We start from the raw sequence: 25,434 nt of genomic DNA on the forward strand, positions 1-25,434 counted from the left end.
TTTTCAGCCGGTAGAGATTTTGGACTATCGTCTCTATCGTGGTTACAAGCTCACGTGACAATGTTGTGCTACGTGGTCATGAAAACAAATCGTTTGCACGCGTTTTTAGTATTGTGATTTAAAAACGTGATTTTAAGATGTTGAAACTCAATCAGTAGCGAGTAAGCTATATTCGCTATATGCACATGCTGTCTGAGAGTTTTTGAGCGCTGTCAGAGAGGTGCGCACACTGAAGATGGTGCGCACACTGAAGATGGTGCTCATAGATCGCGGGAGAGTTGAACAGAGTCATTGTGGCTGCTTTATAGGCCTTAAATGGTTACACACACTCTTGTGTCAAAATACTTATCTTTGCAAGTATCCTCATAAACACAGTAGGTCTTAAGTGAAAGTGAAAGTGAAAGTAAAGTGACATGTGGCCAAGTATGGTGACCCATACTCGGAATTAGTGCTCTGCATTTATCCATCCAAAGTGCACACACACAGCAGTGAACACACACACCGTGAACACACACCCGGAGCAGTGGGCAGCCATTTTTGCTGCGGCGCCCGGGGAGCAGTTGGGGGTTCGGTGCCTTGCTCAAGGGCACCTCAGTCGTGGTATTGAAGGTGGAAGAGAGCGCTGTACATTCACTCCCCCCACCTACAATCCCTGCCGGTACGAGACTCGAACCCGCAACCTTTGGGTTACGAGTCCGATTCTCTAACCATTAGGCCACGACTTCCCCCAAAATAACTTGTAACAGATGTGTAACAGCATATTGGATCCGGGAAGCTCTTAAAGTGACAGCAGTCTAAAATTCATGCTGTCTGTCATTCATGTTAATCAAACAACAAAAGAAAGAAAATCTCTAACTATTCTTGACTAAATCACTTTTCTAAGTTTCTAACTTAAATTAAATATATATTTAATTTACTCAGTGATGGATATGCAGTGTTTTTATTAATTTGATTACTTTATACGATGTATGTAGCATTTCTTATTTATTTATTTATTTATTTAGTTTTACTATAGTTGTTTTTGTCCTATTACTTGTTAGTTTCTCTTTGCTTAGCTAGACTGTTTTCAGTGAGCTTGAGTTTTATTTATATTTATTTATGTATTATTATTATTATTTTTATTATTATTATTTAGGCTAATATGATTTTTTTTCTTTCTTTTTGTGATATTGACACTGGTGAAAAGAATTATGAAATTTCTATGGCATCAAAAGTTTTAATATCGTAAAACCTTATTTAAAGCAAAAATGTATAGTTACCATGAAATAAAATGTATCATATTGTGATATGAGATTTTGGTCATATCGCCCACCCCTATATGTATGTATGTAATGGTTAACTAGATAAGCAAAATTATCCAAAACTTTGAATGTTGGCTTTTGACAAAGCCTTGTTAAGCTTTTTTTTTTTCTTCTTTTCCATTTTCAAATCTTTCAAGCAAGTCTTGATGTTTGAAGGTTTATAGGCCTAGGTTTATAGGTTACAGACATACTAACAGACAGACATATTGATAGATAGAATCAAAGAACGATAAATAGAATAATCAATAGATAGACAGAACAACTGATAGATAGAAGAACATGAAAACAGATGATCGATAGATAGATAGATAGATAGATAGATAGATAGATAGATAGATAGATAGATAGATAGATAGTTAGATAGATAGATAGATAGATAGATAGATAGATAGATAGATAGATAGATAGATAGATAGATGATAGATAGGTGATTAAATGAACATATAACAGTATTGAAAAACCCTGCTCTTATCAAAGGTCTTAACAGTGAAGGCCACTTGAACACATGGGGCCCTTCTTGCCAATAGAGGCCAACTGGAAGGAAGGCGGTAGGGGGTGTCCCTGTATGTGTGCCCCCTTCCTGTCGCCCCTGACTGGGAGATGGATGCCGGCTGTCACACTCGCCTGCCTTTGTGCTTGCCAGACGCGAAGGGGTCTCAAGGAAAGTGCCCAAACACTCATCAATCTCACTTTTGCCCTCTGCTCCTGCCTGTGCTCTTACAGGTCCCAATAACAATTTAGTCACAACATGAGGAAAAATGCTTCCATCCACAGAACCAGGGCACTAATCCGGTGACCTGAGAACATAGAAAAGCAACTAAGAAAGTGAGAACGAGAGCGTAATAGCCCCGAAAAAGAAATAACAAACAACTTTATACTGGCTCTTCTATGGTACTGATCTACCGTCAGGCTGTGAAAAGATGAAAAAATGCAAATGAGCGATATCATGAGATGTTTTTTTTCTCGTGCCCCATTCCTCATCATTTGTCCTCTCTCACAAAGAAAAATAATGTACCCAAGGGATGATGCAGATCTGTTTTTACATATTTTTTCCCTCTTATTTTTTCGTCTCTGTTCTCTTTCGGAATAGAAAAATCATAACATGCATTTTCCCACTAATATTTAATTACAGAAAAACATGATGTCCGCAAATTCCTCTCTGCATTCACTTTGATTGCGTCACTCATACTGTGATGCTTTTTGATTAGTGTCACTGTAACCCAGCACACTTACATTCACAGTCACCAAGCCTTATTAAAATAGCTTAGAAAAGCTCTGATAGCCGTCTTGAAAAATGGGTCAATAAATAGACCTCAAACCACCTCGCCATTGGAGTGGTCTCAAACCTATAATCTTTTTCCAGCAACACAACACAAGAAAAAAAAAAAGAAAGAAAGAAAAAAGAAGGTGACATGTACTGAAGCAAAATGGGTGTCTTGGAACATTTGAGTGAAGAACAAGGGCGATCCAAAAAAAAAACTGTTTCAGTAATTATCGTATGGACTGTCATCTGACAGTAAGATTTGTATTAATGGACTTCGGCATACATTTGATTTGTACTTCTGTGAAGCGTGTTCAAGCATTTAAAATTATTAAACGTATCATTATCTAGAAGAAATTTCACTTTTCTTTGCTTGAATGGAAATTATGGAAAATAGGGAGCAAAATTGCAAGGGCAAATGTTAGAACACATTATACTTTCAGAGAAGTGTTGGGGATAATCTTGGACATGAAGCATGAACAGGTCACTTGGAATGACATGTACAGAAGTTCATCTGTGCTTTGCATGAAGACTGGAGCTTGCTCCTAGACCACAGACACACACACACAAACAGCTAGTAAAATGTGTAAGTGCCAGTTATCTATAGGCATCTCCTCATAGATTTAAACCAGAACTCTCAATGTGGCTAAAACACAGAACATTGTAAACACCCCTTGGAGCAGCAAGTTTATCCATTTACTTAAGTTCCAGAATTTATTTCTTCATCCATATGCAGTCATGATCTACTACTCTGACCTTTAGCATGCAAATTTAATCTCATGGAGTTAGTCATTTAGTGGGGGCCAGCCTGGGCAAGCAGTAAATGTGATGATCCCAGATGGCCCACCCCCACTGATTGTAAATCAGCGAGGGAGCCGTGAAGGGAAGTCACAGGCAGAGTCTGTCTTCACTGTCTAAAAAGATTGGGAAGACACTCTATAGCAAGTCATCCGTCTGTTGTGACACTGATGCTGTAACATTTGTCCTCGGGCAAGGATTTGGAATGCACAACCAGCTTTTTTTCAGATTTTTTTGGGAGGGGGGTTAACTTATCTCTTATTCTCGCCATCTTGCATTCCTCCACTCGCTTAGTGATGCGTAGACAATGTGAAATCTATGAAGTGGAAGGTGTTGACTCTGAGCTGTCAGTCAAGACATCTATGGCATGTAATGCAAAGAAAAAAATACAGGGAGTAAGTGCAAGGCTCTGTAGGACAGGCGCTCATGTTGAGTATCCATTTATGGGGTTTCTAGAATTTAGCAAGCCAGGCTTTAAATTTGGCATGAAACAGAAAATGCAACCATCTTTTCATACCCTATTATGATGTACTGTATATCTGAGTGAACTAAATCTCCAATGAGAAAAAATGCATTTTGCAGACTTGATTTTGTCCATCAAGAGTTGATTTGATCGTTGTCATGTCCTAATTGCTGCGATGCCATGTGAGTGACAGGTTTCTGGAGAAGATAAATTACTGTCTAGCCCTCGCACCAATGCACACGTCATCAGTGTCAGATAAGAGATGTAGTTGCAAGGGAGAGACAGTTTTTTGATTTAAGTATAACTATATTTCTTAAAAAAAATTATAATAATAATTTTGAATTCATGGTGACTTTAAAATGAACCATGCTGTGGTTTAATGCAACACAAAATTAGACTTGGGGAAAAAAGTAGGGGAAAGGACAGTCTGTTAATGCATAAGCATGATGCCAAACCACTGAGATACGTCAGTCCGAGAGCTCATAGAAAAAGGACTCGAGTCTGTTCAAAATGCACTCTAACAAATTGCATTTTGAAGTTGCGAGCCAGTTTGTGAGAGAAATGAGGTGAAGGAGCAAAAATCTCAATACTGTATGCTATTAATAATGCAGAAGATCAATAATGCATTTAAAATTGTTGCCTAAAATAGTACTATAAGCACATCACAAGTGTTTCTCTTCACTAGAAGCTTTGAAAAGCACACACAAAAAGGCAAACGTTGCCCCCAAGACAATACGCAACTCAAAATATTCTGTGAAAAACATTAATTGGGAAAAAAAAAAAATCTTGCCTAGAGAATTCCAGAATTGCTAATTTAACACAAGACGTCAAATCAAAGTTTGCCACAATTTTTCTCTTGCATAGATATCTGGGGGGACTGTGTTTGTTTATCTGCCCCTTTGAGCCTGGCACTTAAAAAACACCCTAAAATCAAGCTGGCAACAAAACAGCTCCATTGTATGGAAATGAAGATATTTCCCCTTTGTTAGGATGAAAAAAATGGCACCACCATTTATAAGCAGTCATATATTATACTGTTTACAAATCACTTTAATGCTTTTGGTGAAATCTCAGGGCTCCCATAAATTTTTTAAGTCCATCTCTCTGCCTCGCAGTCATAGACCAGCCAATACTTTTCGATTTGGGAAAAAAAGAAGCACTGAGGTAAAAAGCCGCTGCTCAAGATGATTACATCTATTCTACCTTATTACTTGCCTTTTGGGAGACAGAGGAGGGCAGAGAGGCAGGCTGCTATCTGTTTACATTTACTGTACAAGACTATCGGAATTATAATTGTGTTCTTCTTTCAGCGCGTGGCTCTGTTTAAAGGTCGTGTGGTCCCAGGGAGATGAAGAAAAATTAAATCCCTTAAAGGGATTCCACTGCACAGGCAAAAGTGCTGCAACACAACTTTTATTTATTTTTCATCTCTTTCTTCCCCTCTTATTTTCTTTCTACATTTGGGGGACTTTCCAACTCAGGAAGATAAAAAAAGAAAAATGGAATAAAGAGAGAGTGGGCAATTCATATTCTGAGGAAATATTTTTTTTCACTTGAGACTGTCTCAAAGGAAATATCATATAGCAAGGTTGGGATTCCAAATAAGATCAGCGAGGGCCATTTGTAGGGGGTAGAGGTCTACAGGACAGCGAGACATAGACTCATATAAAGGAATACTTCCGCTCATAATGAAAATTCTGGTATCATTTACTTACCCTCACGTTTGACTTTTTTCATAGCATAGGCATGAGGGTCAGTAAATGATGACATAATATTAATTTGAGTGAACTATCCCCTTAAATGAATTGGTGCTGTCAGAATGAAAGAATAAACAGTTGATAAAAAAAAAAAAAAACACAAACCCATACCCTGAAAGATGACAACAGGGGTTGGACTTTTTCCACTAGAGGAAGCATTATTATTGGATTATTGCCTCATATTTTGGCCAGAAGCAATGGTTTAGAGTTAAAATGCTTGAATGATGAATTTGTTTATTATAAACATGCAGTTTTTCATTTAAAAGACATTAAATGATGTTACTTGTAGATTATTGTGATGTTTTTGTACAGTAACCATTCACTGCTGAGAATCCATTGGTGGGCAAGTGATATGATGCTACATTTCTCTAAATATGTTCTGATGAAAAAACAAACTCATTGACATCTTGGATGGTCTGAGAGTGAGAAAATGTTCTGCAAATTTTTATTTTTGGGCGAACTATTCCCTTACTTTCTCAGATCCCATTTAAAACAAGAGGTTCTGATATATTTATACCACACCTAGTTTGTGTTCCATTTCTTTATGCTTTCCATTTATGATTTGAGCATGATCCACATGATTTCCTAGTCCAGAAGGGGCAAAGTCAGTGATGAATGTAATGTCATGTACATGTTGAAGGATCACTGTACAGATTACCTCATAACTCAAAACACCGTCTGTATTACTTGATGATGATGAGGCTGTACTCCAAAAGACTAATTCCAAATAGCATTCCCGACATATCTGAAGTACTACAGAGGCATTCATTTTAACATTTTCTGGCATGTTTGTATCCAACGCATGGTTGAGAGCACAGACATAAAGATGTAGTGCAATAAACCGCCTGCTGTCTTTTCATTCAGTACAAGGCTACATATTTACAATACATCTGCTGGTTTATTATTCGCACATGTACAGCAGGAGATACATCATCATCATATGGGTCTGCTTCAATTTGTCTTTTCCATGAGTAATTATGGGGTTTGTGTATATCTATGATCCAATCTGAGACATTTGTTTAACGAGGACTCTCGACTAATATACAGTGTTTGTTCAACAGGATCTCACAGCTTGGTTTATATGGCAATCACTGATTATTGCCTTATGTCTTTTTTTTAAGAAGTAATAAATCATAAATAAGCATTGACGAGTACAAATATTGAATCATCAATAAATGTCTCATAAGTTACCTGCGGTGCATGTGACGTTCAAGATTATTTATCACCCACCCATTTTCATCTCTCAATCTCCATCATTCCGCTTGGCCAGAAATTGAATGTGAGTTTACCCAGTAAACACGATTATATGGTTTATGCTAAACCTATGCCATTAGCATACCAGAGGCGAGAGAACATGTCCAGGCGTGTATGACATGGTCTTATCCCTCCCAGCCCTTGTCCAATTATGGATTAATCTGAACACATCAAACGTGGCCCTGTTTGCACCTCATGCGATCATTTCAGCGATACTGCTCCGTCAACAACTAATTGTTGGCCAAATCCAAGAAGAAAGATCCATATATAGGGTTCACTTACATATGCAAATAAACAAGACTAGTGGAAAAGCAATATGTGGAAAGAGATGTGTGTGGTGTTTGGGGTGGGATGGGGAGGTGGCTCAATTTTTGATATTATTATCTGATTTCTGTAAGTGGTTCCGTATATGCAGCTCACATTAGCTCAGGATGAACTCTGCGCTGCTCCATTAGTCTTCCCCAGATAATGCTACACTTCTCAGTCCCGTTTACTTAACATGCTGGATCCGGCCTCCACGATTTGCACTAATCAACTGATAAGGCGAAAGCCCTTTCACCAATCCCTGGAGGGTGAAAACTGAACTCCTAATGGTCATTAGTAGTAATTATGTTCCCTAACAGACACATCCAGCCCAGCCCCTCTCACTCGTAAGTAGTTAGTTCCCATCACCATCCACCCCTTCAGGTTCAGATTGCACTCCCGCACACAGGATGTGCCCTTATCACCGAGCACTGCTGCCACTCACAAATATGATAAAATAAAAGTTAGCTTTCCATTATAAAGAGCGGCTATATAATATATTGAGTGGAGCAGTAAAATAATATGACTGTATATCTCTCCCTCTCGCTCTCTGCTTTCCTAGCCTCAGTTCTTTCAGATCAAACCTCAGTGACCTATTCCCCAGAGTCTGACCTACAGAGTGTGATCTGTATTGACAAGGACAAAACTACTGGCAAGGGATCCCAAAAAATTCAATAACATGTGTACAGGCCCTTCCAACAGCCTTAGCATCAACACTGTAATCTCCTTTTCCATTTCGCCATCATATTCACCTGATAGGCTTATTACGGATTCAAGCCTAGGCAAGGACAGATAGAGTGATGCTGCAGTGGTGTCCCATAATGACACAAAGGGTAAGAGAGAAACATATTTCGATGCAAACAAAATGCTTCTAAACAAAAATGCCTCCCCTTCATTCATTAAACAACATAGTTTTACATTCTGCTAAGAGATATTTCACATTTTATTTAGGAAAATAAATTAATAAAAAGTTTCTTTTTTTTTGGGTGAAAATTGAAAATTTGTGAATGAAAAGTAGAACAAGCCTGGAGATTCAGAGCTATTTTATTTCTTCATAAAGCATGAACAAATCATACAAATTCTGAGGACATACATGTATCTCATTCATTAATAATTACATATGTTAAGTTCTTATAAACTTTTGCATGGAATTTAACAATTTTCCTTGTTCAAAAGTGTATACCTCTGAATTCATTGGAGCTTGTGCCCACAGGTAGTCAAACATCATAAATACCTTTTAATAGAGGCCTAGACACAAATATCATGCAGATCATTTGTATTACTCTACAATAAAACACTTACAGTATTTTTTTTTTTTTTAAGTATTCCCTATACACACGCACACACACACACACACACACACACACACACACATTGTGTATGATACATTTCCATGTCTATAAGGTCACCAGGGTTTTGTGTGAATGAGGTTTCATTTGGTTCCAAATGTAATCCTAAACTTTAGAATACATTTAAGTGTGAACTCTGATGAATAATGATTTCTACACAGAAACATTCCCACACACACAAATATGTGTATATGCATGGTAAGTGAATATGACCCAATGTCTGCTCTTACTTAAAAAGATGATGTTTTTTCAAACTAAGCTCTGTGATTGAATTTAAATAACGTGTTCTTAGCTTTATTACCAATATTCAGATGTCAGGGGGGCATCAGTGAGCATCTGATTCATTTCAGGTCACGAACGAGAGAGGCAAGGGGGAGCAAGTTTTCTTGGCCCTGCAGCGGTGTAGCTGACGAGACAGCCCATTGTCAGGAAACTAATAAAGAGGCCGGGTGTGCAGGAGCGTAGTAATTATCAAGCCCGCAATATCAGCACAGAATTTATGAAAACACTACGCGTTAACAAAAGAAAAAGGTCATGTCCATGGGCGGGCCGTCTCAGAGATAGATTTCTGGCAGCAGACGCCGCACATGTCCACAACCATGTGATAAGCAAAAGTTGCATTACCGTTTCACTGCAGTCTGGAGGAAAAACAACAGCACACTGACACCGGAATGCCTTCTTGAACTGAAGAAACTTGCCCTGGAACGTTTCTAAAAGTATCTTGGAGACACAGACAAATGGGCTGAAACATGGCAATGTGAGATTGCATCGATCCGCAGGAGTGCAATTGGCTAGCCTGGTCATCCCCTTTGACTAAGTGTGCTTCGTACCAGGATCCGTGAAAATATTGAGCCATAAAGCTAGGCGAGCACGAGAAAAGCTACCTGACATGTTTTCAGCTTCCTCCACGTGGATAAAAATACACAGTGGCAGCACGACAGTGGCCTTGCATTTGTAATGTACGCACCTGTAATGTTTGGCATGACATCACAGATCTGTAATTGGCCAAAAATTTCCGGTGCGCCATCCGTCTCCGCTTATGTGTTCATGTTCCTGTGTGATTGCACGTCAGGCTTTACGTATGTGTTTGTTTTTGCCTGAGAGCGTGCTATAATAAAAAAAGAAAGGCAGTCAATGTTCACTCTGAACACATATGAATTTCCTGTAGCAAGGACACACAACAGATATCCAATATCAGTTTGAAAATGCCAATAGCTCTCTAGCACTTTGAGGAAATCATACACCATCTGGAGAAATAACACAATGTGTCTCAACACCCTGTGTGTGTGTGTTCTTGCAGAAAACCGTTTTTGTTACATGTTGCAACCAATCAATTTGGCAGCTCAATAGCAAATGTGATTCTTAGAAAGCCTTAAATAATAGTAATTATAGATACTAATGATTTAGACATCTCTCTTTTTTGACACATTAGTGTAGGAGGTGAGAGAGAGTGTATTTCCTTTATTTCCTTTATTTATTTCCTTTCCTTTTCACACCATCATTCATGCCCACTCCATCAGCACAAGCTAATAAACTTTAAGACACAAACCGATATGTGTGGAGTAGCATGTCTCCAATCCTTTTCACACTTGTTCTGTCTTGTTTTTTCCTTCATCTCTGTACCATGAAGGTGTAAGCTCATGCCTGTATGAGAAGCATCTCACACACACACACACACACACACACACACATATATACATATATATATACAAAAAAGACACTGGCTTAGACACTGGCTTACAAAAAAGGCAACTGGCCTAGTACAAAGAAAGTCATCGTTCTTTGAGTGTAATTCCAGAGGCCGGCCTATACAGGCCTGATAGCCATTAAGGATTCATGATTCATCTGGATCTCATATTATAACGGCTTGAATTTTTCATGCAACCCCTCAATGCCAAGAAGAGGAAAGGAGGAATTGAAATTAGATGAAATGTTGTCTGCAAAACCCACCCAGCGCATTAGCATGTTAAAACCTTGTACTATTACAACAGGGCCTGTGACGAGATTTGCTTCATTTTGTTAGATATAATCAGCATTTTTAGGATGTCTGGACTAGAATGGATCATGTTGGGACATTGTCGAGATGGAGATGTGAGAAAAGTCATTTGCAACTGATATGTGGGTGAGCGAGCGTGAGTATATGTGTATAATGGCCTACAGACTGCTTCAATGCAGCGTTATGACACTATTTTACGGTACAATTTGCCCAGAAATTGCATCAGTGGTTCTCAGCCTTTTTGAATCCAAGGTCCTCCATTGCCCACCACAATATATGGGCCCCTAGACCTAGTTTTAGTTTCAAAACTTATTTTATTTTATGGATGCTTCTAATTTCTGTAAAAAAAAAAAAAAAAACTAAAATAAGTAACTAAAAATAACTATGATTAACAACATTAAAATAGTTAAATTTCAGGAATTTTAAGAGCTGAATGTTTTACAGGGTGATCACTCATTTTAACCAATCAATTTGTAGGACCCTTCCAGTTGTTCATGGTTTATATTTATGGATACGGATTAACAATATGGTTTTTTTTTAAATAATATATTTTTCTCTCTCACAATTTTTATCTAATAAAATATTTTAGAGCTTGGCAGAAAAAGTGAAATGTGTATTAATTTAAAATTGGTGTTTTGGAACTTTTAATTGACCTTTTTTCCAGGTCTCATTTAAAATCATTTACTGTAATAAAAAAAATAAAAAATAAATAAAGTTTTTCACAGTTACATATTATTTAAAATAGTTAAATAGTTAGAGTAGTTAAAGAGTAGCTTCTACATGAAAACACTTAATTTCTTCTTTTTTTATTAAAACATTCATGTTTAATTCAATGTGTTACTTGCTGATTCCTCATATACTGTATATGATTATATAAATAATCAATGAAAATTGTTTCTAGACTAGATTTTTTTTTAAGTGTTTTTGCACTAGATTTTTTTTAGTGTTTAAACTCATCTTGGAAGGCTTGCTGAGGCCTCCTAGTGGGCCCCGGCCCCCGGTTGAGAAGCATTGATCTACATATACAACCCGCATCAAAGCAGGCAAATATACTGTGTGTTTATGCAGACTTTCTAATGCTGCACAAAGATGGCCTAAATGTATTTACACAGAATCACAATGGCATGAAACAATGCATCACATGCTCGAATGCTGATTATTGATTCACATGCACAAGAGCGTCACACAAGGCTTTGCTCTCTCTCTCTCTCTCTCTCTGAATTATTCTATTTTATTCTTACTCTCTCAAGCAGCATTATTAAACAAAACTAGCTCATTTGCAATAAAGGTCATTGGCACACTTCGCTGGCTCTCAGACAATCTTGCAGGTGTGTCACTGAGACAACCGGGGCAATCGATTCACCATGGTTACTTTTTGTTCTTCTCAAAATGGCTGCCAAGCAGCAACAGACACCAACAACAGGAGGTGCCACAATGCTAGAAAGCACCGGAAGCAGGGGTTTACTTCCTCTTTTGTTGTTATTTTGGAGCTCGGGCAGAAGGCAGCAGTGAATGGTGGCTGTTCTTAAAGATCTCAAAATAGGCCTTTCCTCCCACCAGCTCTCATTGTCTACACCTCGCCTGCTCCCACATTTGCTCCCAGTTAACTACACATCAAAAAGCACAAAAGCGACATCCATTCTCGACAAGATTACTTTATCCTCCCAGTTTGGCTTCTAGGCTTTCATGGGTTGAGGGAGCCTGGGATAAGCCCTTCTGCCTGCAGTTCCCCTGATGCAGGGTGCCGTCTGCAGAAGCGAGCTGCTTAGCCCTGCCAAGCATCCACTGACTCACTGGATGATGACTTAGCAGCCCACAATGACTATACCAGTGAGCAATTAGAAGGTTTAAATAATTATAATCAAGTGTTTAAGTAATCAGGATTGAATAATTGCAATCCAAAATGATGGAGAAATTAGCCTTGCTGCCAGAGCTTAAACTAAATCACGTGCTCTTGCATCAAGTCTCTCAGCAAGTAAGCAAATTTGGCTTTCTTATGGTCAGTTATAATTCACCAGAACTGGAGGGGGGGAAGAACATTGTCATTGAATTAAAGCAGAGCTATAACCAGTGTTCTTTATTATTATTATTATTATTATTATTATTATTATTTTTGTCATTTTGTTAAAATTCTCTTCAAGTGCTAGTCATTAATTATAGTCCATTGGGGGTGTCCAGATTTATCATGGTTCAATACGGGATGAGATATATATTACAGTATATTACAGAATGTAATATACTGACACATATCCGGTTTTCACCCACCTGTTTACATTCACTTAAGCCATAACCGACTGTATTTACGTGAGATACTCCACACGATGGACATTTTGACAGCTGTGTGTATTTGACAATTAAGGCACAAGGAGAACTGATAGCAGAACTGGGATCGCGCGGGCGAGAGAGCGTTTCTGTTGTGTGTCATTCAGCATGATTCCGCCTATCCCGACTTCATTACTGCAAGTTAATCGATAACAAATTGTGATTGGATGGTGATTTCGTTCTACGACAAGCTTAGTTACTTTTGAATAGTCTGTTCTCATGTGACAGAACATTTCTACTACTCGCTCTGATCGCCCAGTCTTAAAGAAATTGTGAAATACGGGACAAAACATGATTTTTTCAAAATAAGTCGGGACACTAAAAATAGAGCTGAAATACGGGACTGTCCCGGGAAAAAAGGGACGTCTGGTCACCCTAATTCTGACAGGACTTGAATATAATTTTAGTAGATACAAATAGCATTTTGGCAGACAATAATAGGCTGTAACAGATCAATCTTGACTTGTTATTAATGTACAAACCTTTAAAATATGTATAAAACACACAAAATATATGTAAACGAACTGAACCCAGGCTATATAAATTGGCCCTGAAAAAAAGGATCACGTGACACTGAAGACTGAAGCAATGGCTGCTGTAAATTCAGATTAACCATTAATTTGAATTCTAATTCAAAATATAACATTACAATATTTACAGTTTTGGTTAAATAAATGCAGCCTTGGTGAACATAAGAGATATTTAAAAATATAAAAAAATATATAAAATACATAAATATAAAATACTTTTGAATGTTATTGTACTTTTTCAGTGAAAGTTTAGACTGTTTAGGAAAGTATAATCGCATGCAATAACATATCCACATTACTTACATATTCTGATTAGTATTAACTCAAATTCACCTATACATTTGCGTCGTTCTGTCTAAAGGTAAGTTCCAGTTGCATTCAGATTCATTCAGCTCATTCCAACAAATATTTAATTAAAATCCTCACTATGCTTCTTTATGATCAAAAATGATGTGTAAGGGAAACAGGTCAATAATTTAGCTCAAAGGGAATCATTTAAGATTTTAAAGGGAACTCCACCATTAATATGCAAGGGAATTAGGACAGAATCACTGTTTTACGGCGGATCACTGAGACGGCCTGCGATTCAGTGAACGAGCCGTATGACATCAATTCTGCAAGGGATATTTATATCCAAAATATAGTGAAAACACTATTAATTAGCATAGTAACAAGATCGGCAGTTTAAGACATTAACTTGTGAGCACAAAACACAAGATACTTCTCTTTTCCATATAAATAAGGCTTTATTGGATAAATCTAAGACATATAAACTAATCTAACACACGCCAACAAACACATTTGTTAGCAGGGCTCGCAAAATTTCAAAATCCCTGGTAGCTCTTCAGGCAGGCATTCTTCAGGTTTTGGTAGCCCAAAATGAATTTAACTAGCCCGAATAAAAAAAAGACATCGGCTAAACTGTACTGTGGACAAATCAGCATGCTCAGCAAAAACTAGTAGCATATAGGGATGTAACGATTCACTAAACTTATGGTGTGATAAAATTCACGATACAGATTACACGATACAATTTTCTTACGATTTATTTATTTTTTTGTACAAAATGAGATTTAAGACAAATTATAAATGAAGAGGTGTCCTTTTATTATTTCTCAGACAAAATGCTGCATATTTCTTTGTGAAATGTAAATGTTAAATAATAAAACTAACTTGAAATTTTAAAACAAATCCCAACTCAAATAAAAAAAAAAAATTTAAAATCAGAGGCAACCACTGCATTTGAATTACTATCCAAAACATATACTAAATACATGTTATTTGGATTGTATAATTTCAAAATTTGAAACAAAAACAGAATGGTCTGATTTTAGCTTTGTGAATGAGACACAAATGTCACTCTCTGACAGGTTACTGTCAGAAAGCACCTCAGTATTTGAACAAGCTCTTATTGCATTATAGTCCTCCACGTCCACTGCGTTCTCAAAACTCTGGCAATTTGATAATACCTAGAATATCAAAATCAACTGCGGGCGGCAGATCCTTCTCCTATTTAGCGCCCAAACTCTGGAATAACCTACCTAACATTGTTTGGGAGGCAGACACACTCTGTCAGTTTAAATCTAGATTAAAGACCCATCTCTTTAACCTGGCTTACACATAACACACTAACACATTTCTAATACTCAAATCCATTAAAGGATTTTTAGGCTGCATTAATTAGGACAACCGGAACCCGGGAACACTTCCCATAACACCCGATGTACTTGCTACATTGTTAGAAGAATGGCATCTACTCTAATAGTAGTCTGTTTCTTTCTTATTCCGAGGTCACTGTAGCCACTAGATCCAGTCTGTATCCAGATCAGATGGTCACTGCAGTCACCAGGATCTAGTACGTATGCAGACTAGATGCTGGATCAGCACCTATGACCTCTACAGCCCTGAATGTCAGCGGAGATCAGGACAACTAGATCAGCCCCAGAGACAGATCCCCTAGACAGCCACCGGGACAAGACCACAGGAACCAGTTGAGTCCTCTGCACAATGTGACATTGCTGCAGCCTGGAATTGAACTGCTGGTTTTGTCTGGCCAGAGGAGAACTGGCCCTCCGGCTGAGCCTAGTTTCTCCAAAGGTTTTTTCTCCATTCTGTCACCGATGGAGTTTTGGTTCCTTGCCGCTGTCGCCTCTGGCTTGCTTAGTTGGGTACACTTAATTTCCTGCGATATCGTCAACTTGATTCCACAGACACTATTTAAACTGAACTGAGCTGGATGATGACATCACCGAATTCAATGATGAACTGCCTTTAACTGAAAATTTAGTGTTTACTATTGTCATTTTGCATTATTGACACAATATTTTCCTAATTGATGCTGTACAGTTGCTTTGACACAATCTGTATTGTTAAAAGCGCTCTATAAATAAAGGTGATTTTACATGACTTGACAGCAGGTGGCGCTTATGGAACAGCAGGTGTTTATAGGCTGCTGCCCCTTTAAGACAGAATGCACGGATCCAATATAATGATGCACAGGAGATTTCTTTCTCCACTGTTTACGATCACTTAAGACATAACTTACTGTGTTTACGAGAATACTTGCAGAGACAAATATTTTGAGATAATTTTGTGTGTATGTGTTCAATCAGCAAGACTTAGAAACAAGTGCAAACGATCAGCTACGATCCGTTTCACCCTACAAGCGATTGAACAACGCAAATCAAGTTAGGAAATTTATGTCACTATTCAATCGATAGCCCGTCGGGCAGGGTGGTGATACATTTTGGTAGCCCGACTGGAAAATACAATAGCCCCGGCATGTCGGGCTAGCGATTTTGCGAGCCCTGGTTAGTAATTTCACTGACAAGATTAACACAGACCACAGTGTCTACTATGCAGTATATCAACCACAGGCATTCAAAATGCTCATTCCAGCAATGACCTCTCAAGGTTAACAGAGAAATAAATGAATAAGAACAAACTAAATAAATAATGGCTCTTGATACCTTCAGTCACAGTTTGTATAGTGAGTTGACTACAGTATACATGGTGTGATTCAGAGGCTCTGGCAGTGCTGAGTGAAAGGGCCATATAACACGCTTTAGCAGTGAAAGATCGAGCCCAGGCGACACAGTAAAGGTTAACTGCTTAATTCCAGTGATTAGTCCACGCAGAGTTCAAGGCTCTCTGCCAAAAACCTTCATTTAGCAGCTACATACACCACCTCCACAAGTTCTCTCAACAGCCAAAACCCAGAGACTGCTGGCAAACAAAGGTAACATCAGGTATGTGAAGTACCCAGGTGTATCTCTACCATCCCGTTCAAGGCCAGCGCACGATCGGTTTCTTCTCTAAAGAAGGCTATAATACTTGACCGAAGCAGTTTTGTTCAAACCTGAGCATGCTCAAATTTAATCAAACAGCAGAAATGAGATAGTATACACCACGACCTCTAAGGTTACAGCCAAGGCTCAAAAGGCATGTGACTATCTGGCCCACAGAGAAAGACGGTTATAAAAGCTTTGTCGATGTATGGATTTTCTTCCTCGCCTGTAAGAAGCAAGGTGGGTGGCCTTTGTACAGATTATATTTTTTTCACTTAATGAACAGAGATGAGCAGAAAAGATGGCTGTGGATATTCAGTACTACGCTGCCATTACCTGACAGCGTGAATGAAATCGTCTTTGTGTACAGTTGGTTGCGTCTGTTTTTTTTTCGAGAAAGCGTATTCTTTCTCTTCTTCATTCATTGGCTTGACTCCTACCTCATCCTCGCCACATGAAAACGTTTATACAGCGTTCATTGTGGATTCCCACAACGTTCTGAGGAGAACCGATGAGGAGCGCTTGCAGATTCCTCATCCCGAGCCCCGGTGTCACTTCGGCAGAGGATTCAGAGCGCAGGGACAAAGTGTGCCTGTGTTTGTTTGTGTTCTTGTTACCACCGAGGGATGTGGGATTTACACCTCAAACAACTCTCGCAGCGACCAGACCCTATAAGTCACTGCAAAGGTGCACTGCTGTTGTCACACCTCTGCCACACTGGCTCATTACGCCTGCTGGAGCTGTATATCATGTGTTTTCGTGTGTGTATGTGTGTGTGTGTGTGGGTGAAAAGAAAGAGCGGAGAGATGCTGCGAGGGGTATGAAGACGTGGCGATCGGAGAGAGGAATAAAATGCCAGCAGTTATTTATTTAAATGCTGGGCAGTATACATATTTAATGATTCAAGCGCACCTGGTGAAAGGCAGATGGAGCAGGGCTTTTGTCTGTAATTGCAGTTGTACCGTGACCCTGCTGTTGTAATGGAAATATGCTTAGCTCAAGAAATGCTCTTCTGTCAAGTTAAGTCTCTTTACACACATGTAGCAATCATGCACACACACACACATACATATATACACAGGCAGACCTTGTTAATGTGGACAAAGACAACAACACGGAGCTATAGACAAGCTGTCCGGCTGGTCCGAGAGGTGTTAATGTGATCCCACAGCTCAGCTGGACACTGTGCAGAGTCCTGGTGTTTTATTACAGCACTGTGCGGAGAGAGAGAGAGAGAGAGAGACAGACACAGAGACAGACAGAGAGACAACAGACTGTGCTCACCTAGCAATGATACAATGGCTTTAAAGGCCTGCACGACCCACAGCTCTTGGGTGAAATAACACACTGAATAGGAGGCATGAAATAGAAAGAAAGGAACAAAGGGTGCTGAATTTAATGGTGAGGCAACAAGAACAAGAGGGGCACTGACTTGTGCCGGAGGATTCTTTTTTGATGCGTATTGATAATCTTGCAGTGCTACAGTACCACCACCACTTCATGATAACTCATTTTGATAACAGTAAAAAAACAGAAGTTAGAGCTATGGGACAGCAGTTGAGATCTTGCGAGCAGTGCGCAATATAGATTTGTCTATATTTTTATTTCATCATCGTCCAATCCTGTTGCCCCTAATTATTATCAGCCTGGTCTCTTTAGTATTTGCAGGTATTTGTATGCAGCATTCAAAACACACACATTTTTACATTTGGATATACACTGAAATTTACAATATGGACATATTGGCAGCATTTAAAAGTACTGAAGTAATAAGAAATCTTATTTTATTTACACTATCATTCAAAAGTTTTGGGGCAATATTTTTATATTTATTTTTTAAAAGATAATCTGCAAAAATGCATTACATTGATCAAAGGTGACAGTAAGACATTTAGGCTATAATATTACAAAATATTTATATTTTAAAAAAGCTGTTTTTTAATATTCTATTCCTCAAAGAATCGATAAAAGTATCACAGTTTCTACAAAACAAATATTAAGCAACATAACTTTAACGTTACATAACATTTTTAACATTGATAAGTAGAAATGTGTCTTGAGCACCAAATCAACATATTAGAAGGATCATGTGACACTGAAGACTGGAGTAATGGCTGCTGAAAATTCAGCTTTGCCATCACTGGAATAAATGACATTTTAAAATATATTAAAATCTTAAACGGTTACATGCATTTAATATTGTTTTAAATGACGGAAAAATAAATAAATAAAACATCTGAACCGTAGATAAATTTACAGTGACAATAAATCACAATATACTATTACTACATTTTTGTACTTTATGTAGATTTAAAATTGTTACATTACTTATAACATTTGTACTTCTCAGAAGCGCAAACTTCATACTTCATACATACAATGCTAACATAAAATGCTATTTTACATGCTGTTAGTGTTAATTATTACATTTCAGTGTCTATGCAAACACAGCTGTGATTACTAATGAGATCACGTTGTCATTTGCTGTTCTGTCTTTGCCAGCCCTAACCATAAAAAAGTTCAAATAAGACGACAGTTTATTCATCTCTCCTTCTGCATCACCAGTGGCACAATCCCAATCACAGGCCAGATCAGGAGCTGCAGATGGATGCAGTGGCCAGTGGTGATCATCAGCATCTCATTACTTGGGTTACTGATAAGTCCAATAATACCCTCGTTAGTGCCCACTCACCAGCCCTTCAATCACACGCAACTGCTCGATATCCATTAGAACCTGCACTGCCTCCCTCCTAACCTGAGCAAAGGCAGATTAATTCACAGGACCGTCTCAGATCAGAGTGTGCGTTGGCAGGGGTAAATCGTGAGGGGATCAGAAGGTGGACCTTTGATCTGCTAAAAAGCCCCTCGTCAGATAGCAGCAAGGAATGAAGCTGTGTGACGCACCATAAGCGTGTGATGGAATTAAAGGACATAATCATATGTCACAGCAGTACCCTGGACACACTTGTTATAATCTTGTTATGTACGTAATTACATGAATCAGACATTAAAAAGAAAAAAAATGAAGACCTGCAAATACAAACACTTACGCATCACATTCTTAAAACGGATAATTCACCCAAAAATGGATACTATGTTATTATTTACTCATCCTCATGTGGTTTCATACAGGTTGGCGTCATGAAATGACATGGAGGTGAGTAAATTATGTCACAATTTTCTATTTGTCTTTCTTCTTTTTTTTCTTCTTTTTGGTGAACTATCTCTTTAACAAAAGAGGGAAGAAGAAGTTTGTCAGACCTTTAACTAAACATACAGCAGCTCATTCTGGCCAAGAACCACCCACTTAGACAGGAGAAGCTATCTATACCACACACACACACACACACACACACTAATAATAATAATTATATATATATATATATATATATATATATATAAATAAATGAATTAATTAATAATGTTGTGGCATTGTTTGCAAATGTGCAGAAAACACTCAGACAAAGGGAGTACTGAAAATGACTAGAGATTATACTAGATATTTAATTAATTAATTCATTCATTCATTCATTCATTCATTTAGTTAGTTAGTAAGTTAGTTAGTTAGTGCACTTCAAATATCCAGGTTATGCATTTAATTAACCCCCCTTTAAAGCTTCTTTTGTAGAGGAGAGGAAGGGGCTAACAGGCTCTGACAGATGACAAAATAACCTTAAAAAAATCCATACACTAGACAGTAGAGTACATTGAATTATATAAGTGCATAGTATATCATTTGGGACACAACTTATCTCTCATACTGCATTATAAAACAAACCAGAATATATAGTTTTTACATGAAGATATCTATTTAAATTGACACACACAAAGCTCTCAAAGATTCAAACAAGCAAATCAAATCCAGAGATTATTTCATCTTCAGAAGCGCTAGCTGTATCTGTACGTATGTGTTCCCAGAAGAACTGATTAAAAGCACGCACCTCTGTGACCTTAATCTTTCAAGTTATGTAAAATCAGCCAATCAGTTTTGAATTTACTAGATTGATAAAGTGCTTTCCAAATTTGCATGCAACACGTATCAGGCGGTTAATGCACGGTCTGTGGGTGGTTCGTAGGCAAGCAGTCTGAGGCTAGCAGTCTGGTATGCAGGTTTAGTTACCTGAAAGTGAGAAGCTGTAGAGTTTTTCAGAGCAACAGAAACACGCAGCAAAACAGCTGAGAGTTAGAGCTGTAACTCTCCAGAGTGGATCAGTGGGAGGAATATAGATAATTCATGAGGTGTCAAGAAGGTTGAACAGGGCAAGTACTGCTCTGTGGTCTAACTCGCACCACTCAGTACAGACTGTGACCAGGAGCGACTGAACAACAGAACTGCTTATTGTGTGCATATATTACAATAGTAGTAATATACAAGGTCGGGCTTGTTGTGATCAACCCTAGCTCCATCCAGAAATCCTCTGAAACAATCATCATGGTATTGTCTTCCACAGAGACACTCTCCTAGAAAAATAAAGGTTTTGCTACGCCACCGTTTAAAAGCAAAACGCTTCCTCGGTAGAATAGTTGGGACAGTTTCAGTGGATTTCCAGCAATATATCATGGTCACAAAAAAAAAACCAAAGTGGCAGTTAACAGCAAATCCCATCACAGGCAGCACAGAGAACATGAATCGATTGTCCGTTTCAGGGATTCACTGCTTCTTACATTCAAACTGTCACAATATTTTTATTTTCCCCTTAGCTATAGGGCACACTTCCAAATGCCACTAAAGCACTTTTAGACACCAGCATTTCTACGACGTCCCTCGACTGTAAAACGGGCTATTTTATTTCGGAATTGGAGCAGTGTAGCTTTAACGCCCGACCGACGTTAGATTTATATCCCTTCTCAGCTCCAGTCATTGTGCTCAGTGAAACTAATCCACTCTGGCTTTCATTACAAAATGACAGAGCGCTACTAATTAATATTTGATAGCAAAGTTATTCATATTTAATATTGTAATGTAATTAATAATAACATAATGAATATTTCAAGGTTAAGTTGTAGGCTCGCATTTAATGAAGCGTCAGAGAATAATATTGAGCTCACACGCTTATTTACAGGGATGCATTATTGCTTAATGTGTGTTGAATGAAAATATGAGAGATAATGATATGGGTTTAAACCCAAAATGGAGTCATGCCTTTATGTAGGCCAGATCTGTGCTGGTAAATGTCCCTTTAATTTCCTCCCCTCCCCCTTAAACAAATAGGTTCCAAAAGCATAGAATGAGCAGTTATTCTGGCTTTAATGCTGAAATCAGCTTCACAGTACACTGGACATCAGCATAAAGGAGACATGCGTCAAATCAACTGGTGTTTGCTTGAGCAAAACACAATTTCTTGATATAGAAAAAAAAATCTTTACATAATAAAAAAGGGGAATCATTCACAGCCTGGCTGATGGCTTTCCAGCTCATACACGCTATCTATCAAGTGTTGTCATGCCCCCTGTAAGGCAAACAAATGTCAACAGACACGTATCCATTTTCTTTTGTGAATAAATAATCAATGGCGTTCTCTTGTATTCAAACTGATACTCCCAGTGATCTTGTTCTTTAGCTCAGATTGATAAATATGAATTGCGTATTATCCATGCTCCTTTTGCTACAAACACACATAATCCCATCAGAGATAAGAGCACATTATGGTAAGAAAAGGCATCACACAGCAGTGCTATTAATTTGTGCAGAGTACATCTCCACTCCAAAGAGAAGAATGATGTCCATTGTGATTAGGCTTCACAACACGCTCCAGCCTAAATAAGGGGAACAAAGACATGTGCAAGATAGGATCTAACTAACATATGTTGTAATAAAACTGAAAATGTTTTAAGTAAACACGTCTAAATTGCTCTTTGTTGGACAAAGCCTCCAATGTGTTATTTTCTGCCATCTCACTGTTATGAGGGTTATATAAAGATATCATGCATCTAAATCGAATACAACTAGTACTCAGTTAGAAATCTCATGTGCAATCCACATGTTTGGGACATAAGCCAGTAATGGATTTAGAGTTAAGTGATGAAGACGTACAGTGTGGTTATTTTGGTGGCAAGTCCGTACACTGTTCATGGATAAATCATTTATTTGTGGTAAAAGCTAATGGATGCAAAACTAGCAAACATATTTGTGAGAATGTATCATACTGTTCGAGAGACAGGGGTGCAGTGCTATTTCTTAGCAAGGTTCTGACTGAATAATCTAATTACATAATATGTTTTCTTTCTAGCAGTTGTTTTGTATGTGGGTTTCAAATAGCCAACTCAAAACACTCTTAGAACAAAAGGTGAAAATAAAATAGATCATTTTTGTAAATGTTATCCTCCAAACTAAAATTCATAATTTTTACAATAACTTACGGGTAAACTAGTAAAGAAAATAAAACCATAATGGCAATCTATCTATCTATCTATCTATCTATCTATCTATCTATCTATCTATCTATCTATCTATCTTATTTTTCAAATAAATGTTGTTCTTTTGAACTTTCTGTCATAGAATCCTGGAAAAAAAACACCATTCCCACAAAAATATTAAGAATATATATTCACAGAATTCAAATTTTTACTGTGTTTTTTAAAAAAAAATTGCAGACTTTTAAAATGTATTATAGAAATATAGTAATATATATATATATAGAAATATTAAAGAAATCTTACTGACACCAAACAGTATCGCATATGTCTATGCAGAAACTCACTTTCAAACAGAAACCTCCCCCTAGAAATCCTCACTAGAGTAAGAAGTGTGACAACTAGCCCTAGCCTCCCCTATAACTTCACAGCCACCTAAAACAAGCTCAGTCATGTTAAAGGAACGCAAGCTGTGCCGTGTTTGACGCACCTTTCAGAACCAGGTGACGGCGAGCTGCACTGCCAGCCCAGTGAGTCGGACCACCGAGACCACAAAACCACGTCAAACAGTGTGATGCCTGCTGTCGTGTACCATAGCTAACTCTTCTTCTCCCTTCCTCGGTGGCTCTCTCTCTCTGCTGTCTCTCTTAGCCCTGCCATGCCCACTTCTACACGTATGCTAATCGTCTCCTCCGACTGGCAGCTGGTGCTCAAGGGGAGTCCGGGCACTGACAAGACAGGAGTCGGGTGTATAATTAAACATCAGACCGGCACGTAATAAAAGCTAAAGGATGAAATGAGTGTAATCTCGGCCTGAGGTTCCTCGATAATCAGCCCACAACCACATGCCTGGCAGAGATGGCAGGAAAAGGGAAAAAAAAAACATGCTGGTTTGAATGACCCATTTGAATCACACACCTCCCACTCTTTATTTGATTCATTTTTTAATTAGAGAGACAGAGTGAGGGAGGACTGCAGATCTTAGGTGATGGAGTGAGGCGGTGAAAAAGAGAGGGTGAAAGGGAGAGGAGCGGTGTTCAATCTCTTCCAACAGCATGGCTTCCTATCTCGCTGCAACATGGAACTTATCTGAGCTCTGCAAGCCATGCTCATGAGTACTTAACCTTGTGGTTTGTTAAGGAGAAAAAAAACAGCATAAAATTGAAGCCCAATCAATGCTGGCCTACCAAGGAAGCCGAAACTATAAAAATACAATTAAAAAAATACAAAATAAAAAAAACTAATATGAAAGGTCACATTAACATAATAAAAAATGAGTTTAGGAAAGGTTGTAATATACTATTGATTCAAAATATGTAAGGAAGTTTAACCTTGTTTGAGGAAAAAAAAAAACGAGCATGAGGAACGAGCATATCTTGTTGGCTACGGTAAAGTGCTAGCAGTTGGACAAGCATAGTGCCAGGTTGGGCTCCCGAGGTTCACGCTTGCAGTGATCTGTGAACAAGCTACTTTGGCCTGCTCATACTATAGTCCTCTCAGGACGCAGAGCTCTCTGCACAGGTCCGATGCCAGGTTGCTCTCCTATCCCGTAATTATCTCCATATCATCTCACCTCTCTACATAAACACATATGCATGGGGCAAATTGCACACTACGCCTGTAAAATTCATTTTGAGTTTTCCCTTCCGAATCCCTTAATTCTGGATTCGTTGCAGAACATTCCCAGAGCCTGTGAAATACAACACCGTGCATAAATTAGCATCCAGAGTTGTATTTTTCCTCGGCCTAATTGAACTGTTAAAGATGGAAACTGTGCGAGAGTCAGCGATGCCAACCTTGCCCTCTTCTTTACGGCAATTATTGCTCCTTCACAAAATGTCAAACGAAAAGGCATTGAGGCAGCAGAATTAATGTTTCCACATGATAAGTAAGCTTAATATTCAGCCGACAATTAGACTACTCACCCTGCCAACCAGAATTGGATCGGGTCCAGAGAACTCCTCCAACACAAACATTTGATTCCAAACCCATCCTCTCTTGGCACGACTGAGGATTCTTTGTCCTTCGCTTGGCCGGTTTCGCGGGATCATGGCTGATGCCGTTTGTAAACTTTGTGACTGATTGTTTAACGGAGCCATGGAAGAGTACGGCACACAAGTAATCCATACTAGCAGGAGAGAAGTCCATAGATCTCGCTGCATCTCCTCTCCACGTTTTAGCATCTTTGTAATTTTTTGTCTTTGCTTTGTTTTTGCTTCCCCTCCAAAAGTCAGGGGTCGACCAGCTGACGGACAGCTGGATGGTTACGCTTTTGTTCTACGTATCTCCCAGCTTGAGTTCATGTTGCGAAGAGGGTCATGGATGCACTCTGATCTGTGTCCAGAACACAGAGAAGAGAGACTCGCAGAGAGATGCGACATCCATTAGTTGGTTCATCAATGTAAGAGATCTAGAGGGGAGAGACAAATGCAGACTTACTGGAAGTGCATGTAAATAAA

General features: G+C 38.5%; 1 protein-coding gene across 1 annotated transcript in view; it reads right to left on the reverse strand.

The window, feature by feature from the left end:
• Nucleotides 1-25,434, reverse strand: part of LOC107591036 (cadherin-8-like) — a 101,357-nt gene that overhangs the window by 73,816 nt on the left and 2,107 nt on the right. The window contains exon 2 of the mRNA XM_016280040.1: nt 24,901-25,385. Coding sequence (XP_016135526.1) covers nt 24,901-25,158 — 258 coding nt within the window. The 5' untranslated portion in view covers nt 25,159-25,385. The remainder of the gene's footprint in view (nt 1-24,900; nt 25,386-25,434) is intronic.

Source organism: Sinocyclocheilus grahami, unplaced genomic scaffold (genome assembly GCF_001515645.1).
Source record: "Sinocyclocheilus grahami isolate Dianchi unplaced genomic scaffold, SAMN03320097.WGS_v1.1 scaffold136.1, whole genome shotgun sequence".
Classification (NCBI taxonomy): domain Eukaryota; kingdom Metazoa; phylum Chordata; class Actinopteri; order Cypriniformes; family Cyprinidae; genus Sinocyclocheilus; species Sinocyclocheilus grahami.